At 39.4% G+C, this 13,824-nt stretch overlaps 1 protein-coding gene across 5 annotated transcripts; it reads right to left on the reverse strand.

The window, feature by feature from the left end:
• Nucleotides 1–50: 50 nt before the first annotated feature.
• Nucleotides 51–8,989, reverse strand: tab3 (TGF-beta activated kinase 1 (MAP3K7) binding protein 3). 5 transcript variants are annotated; one of them, XM_079382599.1, is made up of 8 exons: nt 8,807–8,983; nt 8,327–8,403; nt 6,552–6,720; nt 4,180–5,332; nt 2,943–3,103; nt 2,360–2,453; nt 2,152–2,223; nt 51–891 (listed from the first exon to the last, which is right to left on the reverse strand). In XM_079382599.1, the coding sequence occupies exons 3-8, from the start codon at nt 6,651–6,653 to the stop codon at nt 764–766; spliced, it is 1,710 nt and encodes a 569-aa protein (XP_079238725.1). In that variant the 5' UTR covers nt 6,654–6,720; nt 8,327–8,403; nt 8,807–8,983; the 3' UTR covers nt 51–763. The 5 variants fall into 5 exon arrangements, 3 of the variants coding, with proteins under 3 accessions (XP_079238725.1, XP_079238723.1, XP_079238724.1); XR_013782217.1 differs by lacking the exon at nt 8,327–8,403 and adding an exon at nt 1,577–1,642 and having other exon boundaries at nt 810–891; nt 8,807–8,989; XM_079382597.1 differs by lacking the exon at nt 8,327–8,403 and having other exon boundaries at nt 8,807–8,989.
• Between the last annotated feature and the right edge of the window lie 4,835 nt (nt 8,990–13,824).

Consider the following 13,824-nt stretch of genomic DNA (forward strand, 5'->3'; position numbering starts at 1 on the left):
CAATGTGGTACGCTCATGGTTTTACATTTGAAAGATCTCAACATCAGCATATAGTCACATAGAATCAGATCCTTTATTAAGTACAGCAACTCGAGGCATTTGCACAGGAAATCAACATCTTAAACACAGAATACAGTGTGGCATATGCATAAAAGTACCAGGTATAGGTTCATATGCAGGTCTTGTAGTGTTCTTCATTCATGAGAAGAGCTCATAGTGAGCACATACAGTGTAAAGTCTACATTAAAATTATTCAGCCCCTGCTTATTTCAATACATTTATCATGTTGTGAGAGAAGCCCCGTATGTGGGATTGTTCGGGGCTTTTTCCGTGTAAACGTGGCAGTCTTATTCTGCTTGGAATGGTAGCTTGGTAAACCACACCTCCTCAACATCTGGAAGCTCCACCCTCTCCTAAAACTACACCTTCTCGGTCCACTCCAGCGCCAGTCAATCAATCCCTTGTTTCTGTTAAGTCAACCTACTTCCTCTTTTAAAGCATCTTTCAGTAGAAAAAAAGTAAATAAGTGCAGGAAGCTCCTCAAGAGGTAACACAGGGTGGTTCTGATTGGATAATATTTTACTAGAGTAGTTGTCTCTTCTTCTGTGGGGTACGGCTCAGTTATTGCTGGGTGAAGCTGAGGGCACAAAAGACAGAAATCGCCAAATGATAGGTGGGACTTGAACGTTGCGTGATGGAACAGAAGATTAGTAGGAAGAGTTGAGGTTCATGGCCTGTCGGGAAGGGTCGTGGTGAAGCTGGCTCAAGTGTTGCGTGGCATCTCGCACTGTTCGCAGCGGTGCAACGCAGGGTGGTTAAGAAAAGTGCAGCTTTCACAGTTCCACTGAGCACCTTCAAAATCCTCGTCCGTTTGTACGACCGGAGGCTTAACTAGACCGAAGAGACAAAACATTATGAAACAGCATACACACACTTATTTATTGCTGCTGTGAGCTAAATTTGAAGGCTTGAGGAAGATCTAGTGTTCTGCTACACCCATTGCCAATTTGGGCCACTGGCCCCGCATAGCAACAAAAGTGCGATGAAAATAGAACCAGGGTGCAAGAAACACTATATCATAAGCAACCCAATACCCTCCATTCCACTGGTGTAGTCAGAGGTCAGGAAAAATCTGACAGGATATTCAGAGAGCAAAGAGCTAATTTTAGCTCAATGGACATTAGTCTAGAAATTCCATGAGATTTTTAATGAAAACCACATGTAGGCAAATTCTAGCATTGCAAAGGAACAACACTTGTAACTTAAGGTTCAATTCGTTAACATTAATGTATCTAGTGTCAGTACTAAAAATTTATATTTTTTACAGCTTCTATTAATCTACGTTCATTGATTAAATATGCCATTTTAAAACAGTAAATAATAATGCACTGAAAATTAGCACTCTTCAGCCAAAAAAAAAAAAAGTATAAGAACCAATTAATTAAACCAGTTCATATATCAATTTCTATTGTAACTTTTTCTATTTGTGTGTGTGTGTGTGTGTGTGTATATGTATATATATTATATACATATAATTTTTATTTTATTTTTTTTTCGGCCAAATCTTTTCTCTTACCAAAATTTTGGAGCATCATTAAAATCACAAGATTTTTGGACAGCTCCAACTTCTACCACCTGACTGCTGCAACAACATGCGGAAACAATCAAATTGACAGTGCCTTTAGCCACTGTAAAGTACTTATGCAGTTCTCATAATATTTCTGTTCAGTAATTCCTATAATTGTCTACTTCATTCATGAATAATCTAAAAATAAACAAGACATACAATGCTAACGTAGCAAGCATACTGCGTGCACACTGAATAATCTATGCGGTTTTTTTTAAATATGCATTTGCATAATGTAGAACATCCTTGCTGTCATCTAACAATTACAGTAATTATGACACGGCATGAACACAGCATTCATCTGAAATGTTGAAAATGTATTAACATATGTAGAAATTAAAAACCAAAATTAATAAATGCTTAAGTATTTTTCAGTTCGGGTTCATGATACCTAATGCATTAACTAATATTAACGAATTGAACCTTGTTGTAAAGAATTACCAAAACATAAAATGATGAAATGTTTAAATATGCAACATTATGACGGTTCACTAAATAAAATTCAAAAATGATTGAATTCCCACCTCTTGGAGGTACAACAGGACCAGGCTGAATATTATCATAAAAGTTGTTCATGGTTCTCACGTCAAACTTGCCTAAAAAATAAATAAACAAAAAATAAGAGATGGATGAAGCCAATTATGAGCACAATTTTCAACAATCTGTGCAATCACATGAAATAATGCTGTGCTAATGTAGTCATAAATAGGAGTACATTTGTGCTATTTTTACCTCTGGACTGCAGCAGGTCTGTCTCCTTCAAGGTGCAATCAATGTCAATCTGGAGCTGTCTGTTTTGAGACCGAATTCTGGTCATATCCTCGGGCTAGGAAATGCGCGCACACACACACACACACACACACACACACACACACACACAGAGTACATGACTTTTTCACATTATCCACACACATAAAAGCAGTTTATTGCTGTTACTCTCTTCACAGTAGCTTGTTAAAGTCAGAGGAAAGAGATGACGGTTGCACTGGATGGGTACTTTGTACACCAGTTTAACCTTTGAAAATAGGTTCATTCATAGGCTGTGAAGCATGCACAGAACCAAATGAACAGATGCGATTCATTTCCATCTTATTGTAGTTGCAAGTTCTGGACGTAGATTCTAGGTGTGTATGATTATGATTTTTTTTTTTTTTTTTTTACGCAAGGCTCATTTGGAGAAGTTGATGAGGATTCATTCATTCATTCATTCATTCCCTTTATTAGTGATGTAAAACAAGTGGGTATGTGTTCTGCACTCCTTCAAAAAGATGCATTCACATGCTATAAAAGCCTTGTTTTTTTGTCTCTCACTTACCCGAGGAATCAGGCTGGTGCTGTTCACCCGTCTGAAGCGTCTCTGCAGGGCGTCAAATTCCATTTCATTCACTTCCGCCTTCAACTGCTCCAGTTTCTGCCGCTCCAGCATGAGTTCTTTCATCAGACGCTCCATCCGAGCACGCTGGTGCAGGAGCAGCGCTGAGGAGGAGACATACAGCATTAGACACAAGTATACAAGACTGAACAACACTTCCCCACATACACCCGAACCTTGATGCATACAAACACCATAAACAGAAGCAAAGGAGTTGTATAACCAGCTTATTCTGGACAGGAAATGACCACTTTGACAGGAAAGAGTTATGTGATCAACCCAAGCATAGTTTTTTTTCATGAGTGATGTATAATTAAGGATAAATATGCTTTACTGGATATTAACTGCTTAGAAAAAACTATATATAGTATACTACATTACTATAAAACTGTGCATGTACACACTGTTTAAGCAGTTTTATATATATATAAAAAAAAATACATATAGTTTATAAAGAAGGGACTAGTAGCTACTAGATTTTATAATATTGATAATTTGAACATGCCTTTCTCACGTTTCTCAGCATTCAGTTAAAAAATGTGTGTTCCTTGACTCCTGGAAAAGTCCAGACATAAATAAGCCAGCCTGAATAAATAAACATTTTATTATATTTATTCACACATATGCATAACTAGGGCTGTGGGATATAGCTCAACTTTATTTAAATATTTTTTCTAAATTTTGATGATATTTAATATATAATTTTGCATTTTCTCTCAAAAAGTGTTATAAACATACACAATATTCACTAATTTTTTGTAATGATTTTAAAAGGCGGCTGCATTTATTTGATCAAAAAAGTGATATATTGTGAAATATTATTACAATTTACCCCTTTTGATATTCTAAAAAAGTAATTTATCTGTAAAATGTAATATGTAATTTAGAAATAATTCTAATATCCTGGCTTGGTTCTCAAGAAACCCTCTTACTGTTATCAATGTTGAAAAGAGTTTTGCTGCTCTATTTTTTTTTGGAAACCCTTGATACTTTTTTTTCAGGATTCTTTGATGAATAGAAATTTAAAAATAAATATTCTGTAACATTATACATGCACTTACTGTCACATTTGATCAATTTAATGTATCCTTGCTGAATAAAAGTAAAATATATAATTATACTTAATCATGTGTGTAATTTCTATAAAAACACACAAGGTCTTGCATAAGCAGATTCATACCTTGAGTATATGCATAGTCATCCGAGCCGGAGCTGGATCGTCTAGGCATGCGGTTGATGTGACTGGAGATATTCCCTGGCAGGGCAGAGATGGGCAGGATCGGAGGAGGGGCGGCGTGGCGCTCGCCCTGGTCTACTATATTTAGGAGGGATTCTGTCTCAACTGGTGGAGAGCTCGAGGAACGCTGCGCCTGTCCAGGGGACACTTTGATCTTGATGAACGCAGAGGTGGCCGGCTGAGGAGAGGATGTGGGCCGAGGCCTTGCCACACCCTGGTGGACATAAATTCCTTGATGAATGGAGGCCCCGGGAGGTCCGGTCATACTAATGGCCCGGGACGGGGAGCTCGGGGAAGGGCTGGTGGCCATATAGAGCGATCCCTGCGGAGCATGTACAGGGGAGTTGCTCCGTGGTCGTTGTCCCTCCAGTGTGATCTCTATCTGGTTCTTCATAGGGCCTTTGGAGGACATAAAAGCCCTGTGGGAAACTGCCGGCTGCTGGTAAGACAGCCCTTGGAGAGTGGGGGGACTTATGGGCAGAAACACCTGGGGCGGCTGCTGGACCTGGTGTTGGGGAGAACTGTACGGGGATGGGTATGTCGGAGTGGCGTAAGGAGACTGCTGGTACACAGATGTCCCAGATGTGGACCAGGGAGTGGGTTGAGGACTTTGAGACGGTGAGGGACGCATGTACACGGTGTTCCCACTGTTACAATAGGCACCAGGGGGGATCTGCAACGCTTGTGGGGCAGAGGGGATGTTCTGGGAGAGGGTAACTGTTATGGGAGGCATGTAACGTGGGACAGGGTGGTATGTGGGCGACATGCTGGGTGGAGGGGTGGGGATGTTCGAGCGTCCATGATCGTTCATGAAGAAAGGGTTGAAGCCGGGTGATGGCGCCATAGTAGCTGGGGCAGAGAGGGGCTCGGGGAAACCACTTCGAGGATGCTCGATGTGCCCGTCGCTGGAACTGTGGACCAAAGCTCGGCCACCAGCATTATTTTTAGCCCCTTCAGAAGCAGGGTAACCCACACTAATGCGCAGCATGTGGTTCCGGTTTAAGTGCAAGTCATCTGGGCTGTGGTACTCCTCATACAGGTATCTATTACTCTCCTGAGCCAGCAGATGGCAGCAGAGGTCCAGGTTATTGTTGTTCTGAAGAGGAAATGGAAGACAGTAAAGTAAACATGTTCTTGCACCTGATGCCTCTCTGATACACTCAGTAATGGCATTGAGCCAGAATGACACAGCAGAAAATATTACTGATAAAACTTCACACTCACTGCAAATCATTATCATAAGGTTTGCATATGCCATAGTTCAAAAGTTTGGGGTCAGTAAGATTTTATTATTTGTATTAAGCAGGAATGCATTAAATTGATAAAGTGACAGTGCATTACAAAAGATTTCTATTTTAAATAAATGCTGCTCTTAAATTTTGTATTCAACAAATCCTGAACAAAAAAAAATTATAATTTTCACAAATACAACAGGCACAAATGTTTTCAACATCAATAATATCAAGAAATGTTTTCAACATCAAATCCACATATTATAATGATTTCTGAAGGATCATGTGGCACTGAAGGCTTGAGCAATGGCTGCTAAAAATTCAGCTCTGCCATCAAAGGAATCAATTGTATTTGATAATTATATTAAAATTTAAAACAGTTCATTAAAATTATAATAATATTTCACAATATTACTGTTTTCCCTGTATTTTGACCAAATACATTCAGCCTTGGTGAGCATAAGAGATTTTTAAAAACATTACAAAATCTTACCAACTGCAAACCTTTGAATGGAAGCATACATGACCCTTACAGTCAACAGTTGATTTTCATAAGATCATTTGTAAAATATTTCTGGAGTTGGAGATGAACATGCCATGTTGAGGAGAAACTTTTTTGATAAAGCAATGCCAACTTTCAACTTTTAAATTAAGTCAATTTTATTACAACATTCAAACAATAAATGTTGTGATGTAATCGCTCAATCAGTGATTCACATTAATAAACGATATCAATAAAACCACTTGTGGACAACATGCCACCTGACCTGACATTTATCTCCGGAAAGCCATTTTATGTCCATGGTTTGTTGGGTAGAAAGAAACTCTAGAGAATATCACTAAAATCTAGAAATATAAAAAAACTAAATGGAACAAAAGAACATTTTCTCTCTTTATGAGAGCTGTAGATGATCATATAATCCACAATTTTGGAGAAACCTAATTATGTTATTATATTATAATAGCAAAAGCTTTCCCATTTCATTCACGTGTTTTTCTTGGTCAAAATGACTCAAAATCCTGGAGCACGCCACATACATACTTAACATCCCATTTGTTTCAATTGTGACTGCTGGTCCTCACCTGAAGAAGGCACTGAGACACTACTTTCTCTGGAATCTCTGGGAAGCGCTGCTTGAGGTCCTGCAGTATGTGATAGTCCAACTGAGGCCCTCCCTGCGCCATCCTGAGCCCAAAGAGAGAGTCACTGAGTCCGCAGCCAGGAGCGCAGCACCTGCTCTCCTCTCATCCCCTGACAACACGCATGAATAACATCACATCAGAGCCACAGATCGATTTGGACTACTCACATGCACTGCTAACAAACTACCTTGGGGTGTTTGCAACAAAGAGAAATCATTAAAGGAACAGTTATGGTATCAGTCACACACACTCATGTTGTTCCAAACCTGTGTGAGTTGGTCAGAATGATAGGGTGAGTATAGGCTGAACCATCCCTTTAACCCTAAAAAGCCTAGGCAACATAATTGGTATATTTCTTAAGCCTACTAAATGATCAACATGATCAAAACTTTGCTAAAAAAAACTGTTGTACACAATCTGCCACATGGCTTGAAAAGTAAAAGACTTCAGTATACTACCAAAACTGTCCACCTTTAGGTTGTGGTAAACTGTGAAATGTTTAATTATTTTATAAAGTAAATGCAAGAATAACTTTTATATTGTTAGTAACATTTCAAGATAAACATTTACTTGACGGAAACAACTCTACTTGATTATGAATGGTGATAAAACAAGCATCAAACAAGCAAACATTTTTGTACATCACTTAATCATCATAGTATTCCATTGCAGTGTATGTCCTAATAATTAAAACTACAGACATTTGATCATAAAACTAAACGTTAAAATATCATCTTACTAAAACATATTAGGAGATATAAAGCGATAGATTGAGTGACCGTTTATAAAGACCTCACTAATTTACATTACAAGCTATCAAAATTTCATCTTTTCGTAAAACAACAACATAAAAAACGTGCAAAAAAGTGTGTATTTTTGCACAGTTTGGGCCACTACATAAAATTGTTATTTTTTTCCCCCTCAATATCATACTATAAGAGCAATGGTTTATCAAACATGATACAAAGCATAAAACATGAGCAAACCTTTTTTAGATTTTGTCCAAAGATTCAATAATGTGTTCCATTTCAAAACAATTGATTTTTCTGACTATTGTTTCACTCATCAGGCTTTACAGGGTTAAGGTCGCTTATGCACCAGACGGCCGCCGCAGTGTGAACATGGCGCACTACTGGACAGCAACAGAGACCTGAAAAACGGCCATTTATCAGAACAAAAGCATGTTTATATAGTATATCTCAGGTAAATCCGGTGTAAATGCAAAGCTAAAGACATAACGCTAGTCTTGTGTGTGACAGAGCATAAGAATGGCTTGTGTTGTGCTTAGCGATCTCACCACTGGCTACGACCTGCAATCTGAGACATCTGCAATCCATCCACACACGACAGGTGTTACTAACTGTCATAAGCATAATTGCAGCACTGTTGTCACTTTATTTATTAAACGGAACATAAGCAATTTCAAAGGATGGGATGCCGACCTCAAACTAGCCACAAATACAAGTGACACGTTAGAACACAAAGATGCATTTGAATGCAACACCAGTTTTATTTACAATAAGCCTGAGTCACCAGCATTTTAGATTGTATTAACGACATCAACTTCATGATGGGTTCCCTGGTCAGTTTCAGTTCTTCTTCACAACACAAAGCAAGCGCAGGTTCTCCTGCTAACTGAGCCAGCTAAGCATCCATAAAAACACCATCTGTTACCAAATAGAAACTATTAAAGTCAAGCAGTGACAGTAACTTACCTGTGTCAGATGCCTCCTGATCGCGGCGAAACCACGACGAGCCGTCGCCAAATCCGTTTAAGAGCTACAACTCAACGCTATTTTTACACGATGACAAAGATAGAAAGCCGGGATCAACACAGACAACAGTGTCTCATTACAAAACCAAAGTTTCTGCATTATTCTTCAACATATGTAAATATCACGATGAACACAATCGTTTCACTCGCATCTCTGAAAACAAAAAAACCCTGACTGTTCATTAACCGTTAGCTTTAGCATAGGCGCTAGCCGTCCGGTAATTAGCCGCAGGAAGAAACGGAAACGCACGTATCTGACTGACGTCTATTTAATCCTGCGCGCAATATCTGCCAAAAGCTTGCTGACATCGTAAAAAACCCAAGCAGCAGTTTATACGAACACTCGCTGTCAGTTTCGATGCAGTGCAAACAACGGCTGGCTTCTCGCCGTGCTGATAACAGTTTATGCAGGACAGCATACCGTGCGCCGGAGCCTCACGGCCATTGACCATCCAAGCGAGGCTTTTTTTCACAGGGGGTGTGTCACCGGACTGCTGAAGTGATCGGAAACGATTCACCGGGGCTCTTCAGGGATCACAGCGGTTAGCACAGTCGCAACAAAACTGTCGTCTTCACTTACGCCTATTTCTCTTCCTCTGACGTTCCGGTTGAAGGTTTCTCATGTAACGATATACGGCACATTCATGCCCTCTGTCGGGCTGGGGTAAAAGAAACGAGATCCACACACTCAGTATGGGGCGGTACTCTTTCAAAATGTAAATATTATATAATATAGTATAATATATATGTGATTTTTAGATACCAGTATGTACGCTTTAGGTAGTAATAAGCACCTTTTAAAGGTAAATACGATACAAAGTCTCAGTGAAAGCTTTTTTTTTTCTGAGAAAAACGCTGGGTTAGTTTTTCAACCCAAATCTTGGGTTGAGACTGCTGGGAAATGACGTTGTTGATTTAACCCAATTTGGGTAATTTGGGTAACCCAGTGCTGGGTTGCCAAAATTACCCAAATTCGGTTGTTTTTAACTCACAAATAAATGTTACTCAGTCAAAAGTCTGATGTGGCATATTTGCATATCACAGTTTAACATGATTATTATCCTAAAAAAAAAAGGTTAGTTGCTTCAGTTCATTGTGTTGAACTTAAAATATTATTAACAATATAAAAGCTATTGTTACGTTATTCCATAAAAATCAGTAAAGATTTCAAAGCAAAAAGTCACATGTACCATTACCTGAAGGATCTGTATTTTCTGTTATACAGACCACAATCGGACCACAGAATGCATGTAGTACTTTGTGTAAAAAAAGTTTTTCAGCAAAGTTTTGATCATGTGGATAATTTAAGAGCTTTGTATCAAATATGATACATTAGGTTTTATAAGGTTAATAAATACATTTCTATTGCCTCTACTATGTTAAATGTGTTTAACATCAATATCCATTTGATCATAAAGAACAATCCAAAGCCTGATCCATTAGAAAGCAAAAAAATTTTTTTTTTTTTATTCCCAAAGCATCAAGAGTTGGGCACAAATTGCAATGTACTGAGATGTTTTTCTTACAGTTCACCAGATGAGGGAGTCATTTACTGCAGCTCAGCTACAGATATGATTGAGCATCGTAATAAGAAATAGCTCTGAAACCCTCCCTCTGGACAGATCTATGAAGGCAACTCATTTATTATGATGACAGCACTTATAATCATTTGTAAGGTTAAAAATCAAATAGGGACAGGAGCTAGAGACACCTTTTCCACAAGCTGAGACCAAGACTGAGACCAGTTTAAGACTAGGAGGCCAAGATCAAATTATGCACTAAGATCCAAGGCCATGTTGTGATCTTGAAGGTTTATCTCAAGACAAAGAGCATGCAAACAAGACTTCAGTTCTGATGTGTATATTGCGACTGTATATATACACAGTGGAATAGCTATGTCATATGTCTATTTGGGATCTCTGACACAGATCAGGATTTTAGATCATATCAAAGTTATTTGAGATTGATAAGTCAACATCTTCTCTGAGCTCCTGGGCAGTCAGCCAGTTCTCACTTGTCACAAGCCCTAATTTAGCTTTGCTCTGGTACCTGATATTGAAGACTTCGGCTATCTGTGAGCAGATACGCAGAGGAAATGCAGCTCTCTTTAGACCTCGGTCATGATTACAAATGGATATCTTAATGGTTTGCGAACAATACTTGAATGATTTAACAACAATAATTTATGCATTTTGATCTAAAAGTAAAACTTTGAGAAAGTTATAATTAATATACTATTGTTTCAGACCTTTTAAAGTATCTTTTTGTTTTCTAAAACAAATCACTTTGATAAATTAGCAAAGATGCTGTATATTTCAGCAACTGTGAAGCAAATACAAGTGTTACAGTTTCTCTTTCAAACCAATTGTAAACTTTCCATCCTGCCCAGTGTCCTGCTGTGGTCTGCACCTGTTCCTGTAGTAGAGTAAATGCCCAACCAGGCCAACAGCTGACTTGTTGAGAGAGGGAGCGAGGCAGGCACGAAAACAGTAGTAAAGAGTCTAAGAGAGGAAGAAATAAAGAGGGGTTAAATTACATTTGACATCAGATTTTTCTCTGGTGATATATGCAGTATTTCTCCAATCATCCATAATCAGCTGTAAGCTCACATTTCGATCCACCTCCATCCATTCAACAACCAATGGACAGAACTAACTTCTTAAAATAATCTGTTTCACTTATGTCACAATACAGAAGAAAATATCTGTCGCTATTCCCATTGCAAAGAGAACTTAGGCATTGGCTTGCAACAACAACAAAAAAGATAATACGGTTTGACTACTGTAAATAAATAAGTTTGACTAAATTTCAGTGTAAAACAACTGAAAAACATTGTTTCTTTTTACTGTTGCTGGATACTGTTTCCACCCTATAAAACATTTTAAAGCGCAGCTGGTCATAAAAGTGTCACAGGTCACAACTTGAGGAAGTGCCAGACCTCCGCTCCACCTGTATGGAGAAGTCCTGCTGTAGCACCGTTCACCACACTTAAAGCAATGAGCTATTTATACCACCTCCTATTGCAGTGTTTGTAAAGTCATGCCCCTCTGAAAGAAGATACACGTGGTGTACTCTTAACAACCCTTTTCTCTCTGCCTAAAGGAGTATTTCCCCCAAAATTGAAAATTTGATGAAAATGTACCCCTCAGTCCTTCTGAGATGTAGATGAATTTGTTTCTTCACCAAAACAGATTTGGAAAACTTTATAATCTCTTGCTCACCAATGGATCCTCTGCAGTTAATGGGTGCCATCAGAATGAGAGTCCAAACAGCTGATAAAATCATCACAATAATCTACAAGTAATACTCACGACTCCAGTCCATCAGCTAATGTTTTGTGAAGTGAAAGTTGTGCGTTTGTAAGGAACAAATCCATTAGGGCACTTCTGGTCAAAATACGAGAACTGTTTTCACTGGCAAATGGTGCTTGATCTGTGTATGTTCCTTAGACAACATGTCTTTTGCACTGCAAAGCAATATTATGGATAAAGGACTCATGTTTTAGTCAGAAGTTTATTACAAACACGCAGCTTTCTGCTTGACTCATGGACTGGAGTCGTGTGGATTACTTGTGAATCATGGTATTTTTATCAGCTGTTTGGACTCTCATTCTGATGGCACCCATTTACTGCAGAGGCAGTGCATCCATTGTGAGTAAGTGATGTAATGCTAAATTTCTCAAAATCTGTTCTGATTAAGCAGTGAGAGAAGGAGCAGTAAGTATTAGCAGGCTAGCTGTCTCTATAGCTCTGATCTCTGCCCACAGGTGGGATGCTATTTCGGGCTCTCCCTTGTTGTCCCCATTGGTCTTCCAGAGTGGAGCTTTTAGCATAGCACTTTAGCCTTCAGACTGAAGAAAATAAATTTTTGGAGTGACTTTCTGAGGCTCAAACAGTATAAGGTTCAAATATATTCATAAAATGGCGTCAGAACCATATAGTAACTATGACTTATAGTCTATCTTATTTTTATTTTTTTCTTTCATGGTAGGAAATGCAACCCCTTGCATGACACTATACAAACATATCATGCAAGTATCCTCCTTTTGGATGCTTCTCAAAGCTGCTGGTTAAACCCTTTTAACCCTGGGACTAATAGATCGGTAGGGGTATTGATGCTAATCCACACGGGACTCGTGTAAGAAGTGCAACAGGAGACAGGGCACTGTTCAACTCTTTATTGGATAGGATGTTGTACAACTTATGGTCACAAAGTGTTAAATGTGGTCTTTCTGAAATAAACAGAATAAAGTAAACATCAGTTTGCTTCTGCTAAATGTAAATTACAGACATGTAAATAACAACCTGCTACTGATACGTTATACATGAATCAACATGACGAGGAGAGGATTAACAGTAGCGAGCATATCATTTGAATCACTGTATCTTAAATAACATTAGAAACAATGTAATGAAATAAACATCGGTGGCTTATAATCAGGAATAATTAAATAAACTTGCATTCAATCATGCACAATAACACCTGAAGAAATGATGGAGCAAGCGACTGGTGAAAGTTAAAGTAAAGCAGAATAGCGGAAACTAACGTCAACTAGCGGCACACATGCATAACAAAAGTCCTTCCTTTAACGATACATAGGGAATTTAGAACAGCTGCCCCCAGATTAGCATAGCTAATATGTCAGAAAGTAAATTCCCTAGTCGTTGGGGTCATTGTCACCTACATCCGGAAGTGCCGGAAGTCTGACAAGTTTGGCCACAGGTCGTAGGTATAGGCGATCATTGACCTGTACTTGAGCTGACCTGATGTGTCCGTCAGCGCTGGGGATCAGTTTGACAACCCGACCAACTGGCCATTGGGCTCTGGGAAGCTGCGGGTCGATTATCATGACCACCGTGTTTTCAGCTAGATCTTGAGTTACCCACTGCCACTTCTGGCGAGTCTGGAGATCTGGGAGGTAATGTCGTGTGAAGTAAGACCAGAAGTGATCGACGATAGTCTGGGAATGATGCCTACGACGCTTGGACAAGGGCTCAGGGGTGTATATCACCTGGGGAAGTGAGGCATCTCGGCGTCCCATGAGAAGCGTATTGGGGGTAACCGGATCTAAGTCTGCCACGTCGGATGAAACGTATCCTAAGGGCTTGCTGTTCAGGATACCCTCTATTTCGATCAGTACAGTCTGCAGGATGTCCTCAGGCACAGACTGGCTCCCGATGACTACTCGCAGTGCAGACTTTACTTATCGGATCTCCCTTTCCCATGCGCCTCCGAAGTGGGGTGAGGCAGGAGGATTCATCTTAAAGGTGATCTGGTAGCTAGTCAGCTGCTCCTGCAGGCTGGGCTCCATCTCCTTGAAAACTTCTCTCAGTTCGGTCTCAGCTCCCCGAAAGTTAGTCCCCTGATCTGAGAGGATCTCGGACGGGGTTCCTCTACGTGCTATGAAGCGCCTTAATGCCAGTAAGAATGCATCGGTGT

This window comes from Barbus barbus (assembly GCF_936440315.1).
Source record: "Barbus barbus genome assembly, chromosome: 28".
NCBI classification, from domain to species: domain Eukaryota; kingdom Metazoa; phylum Chordata; class Actinopteri; order Cypriniformes; family Cyprinidae; genus Barbus; species Barbus barbus.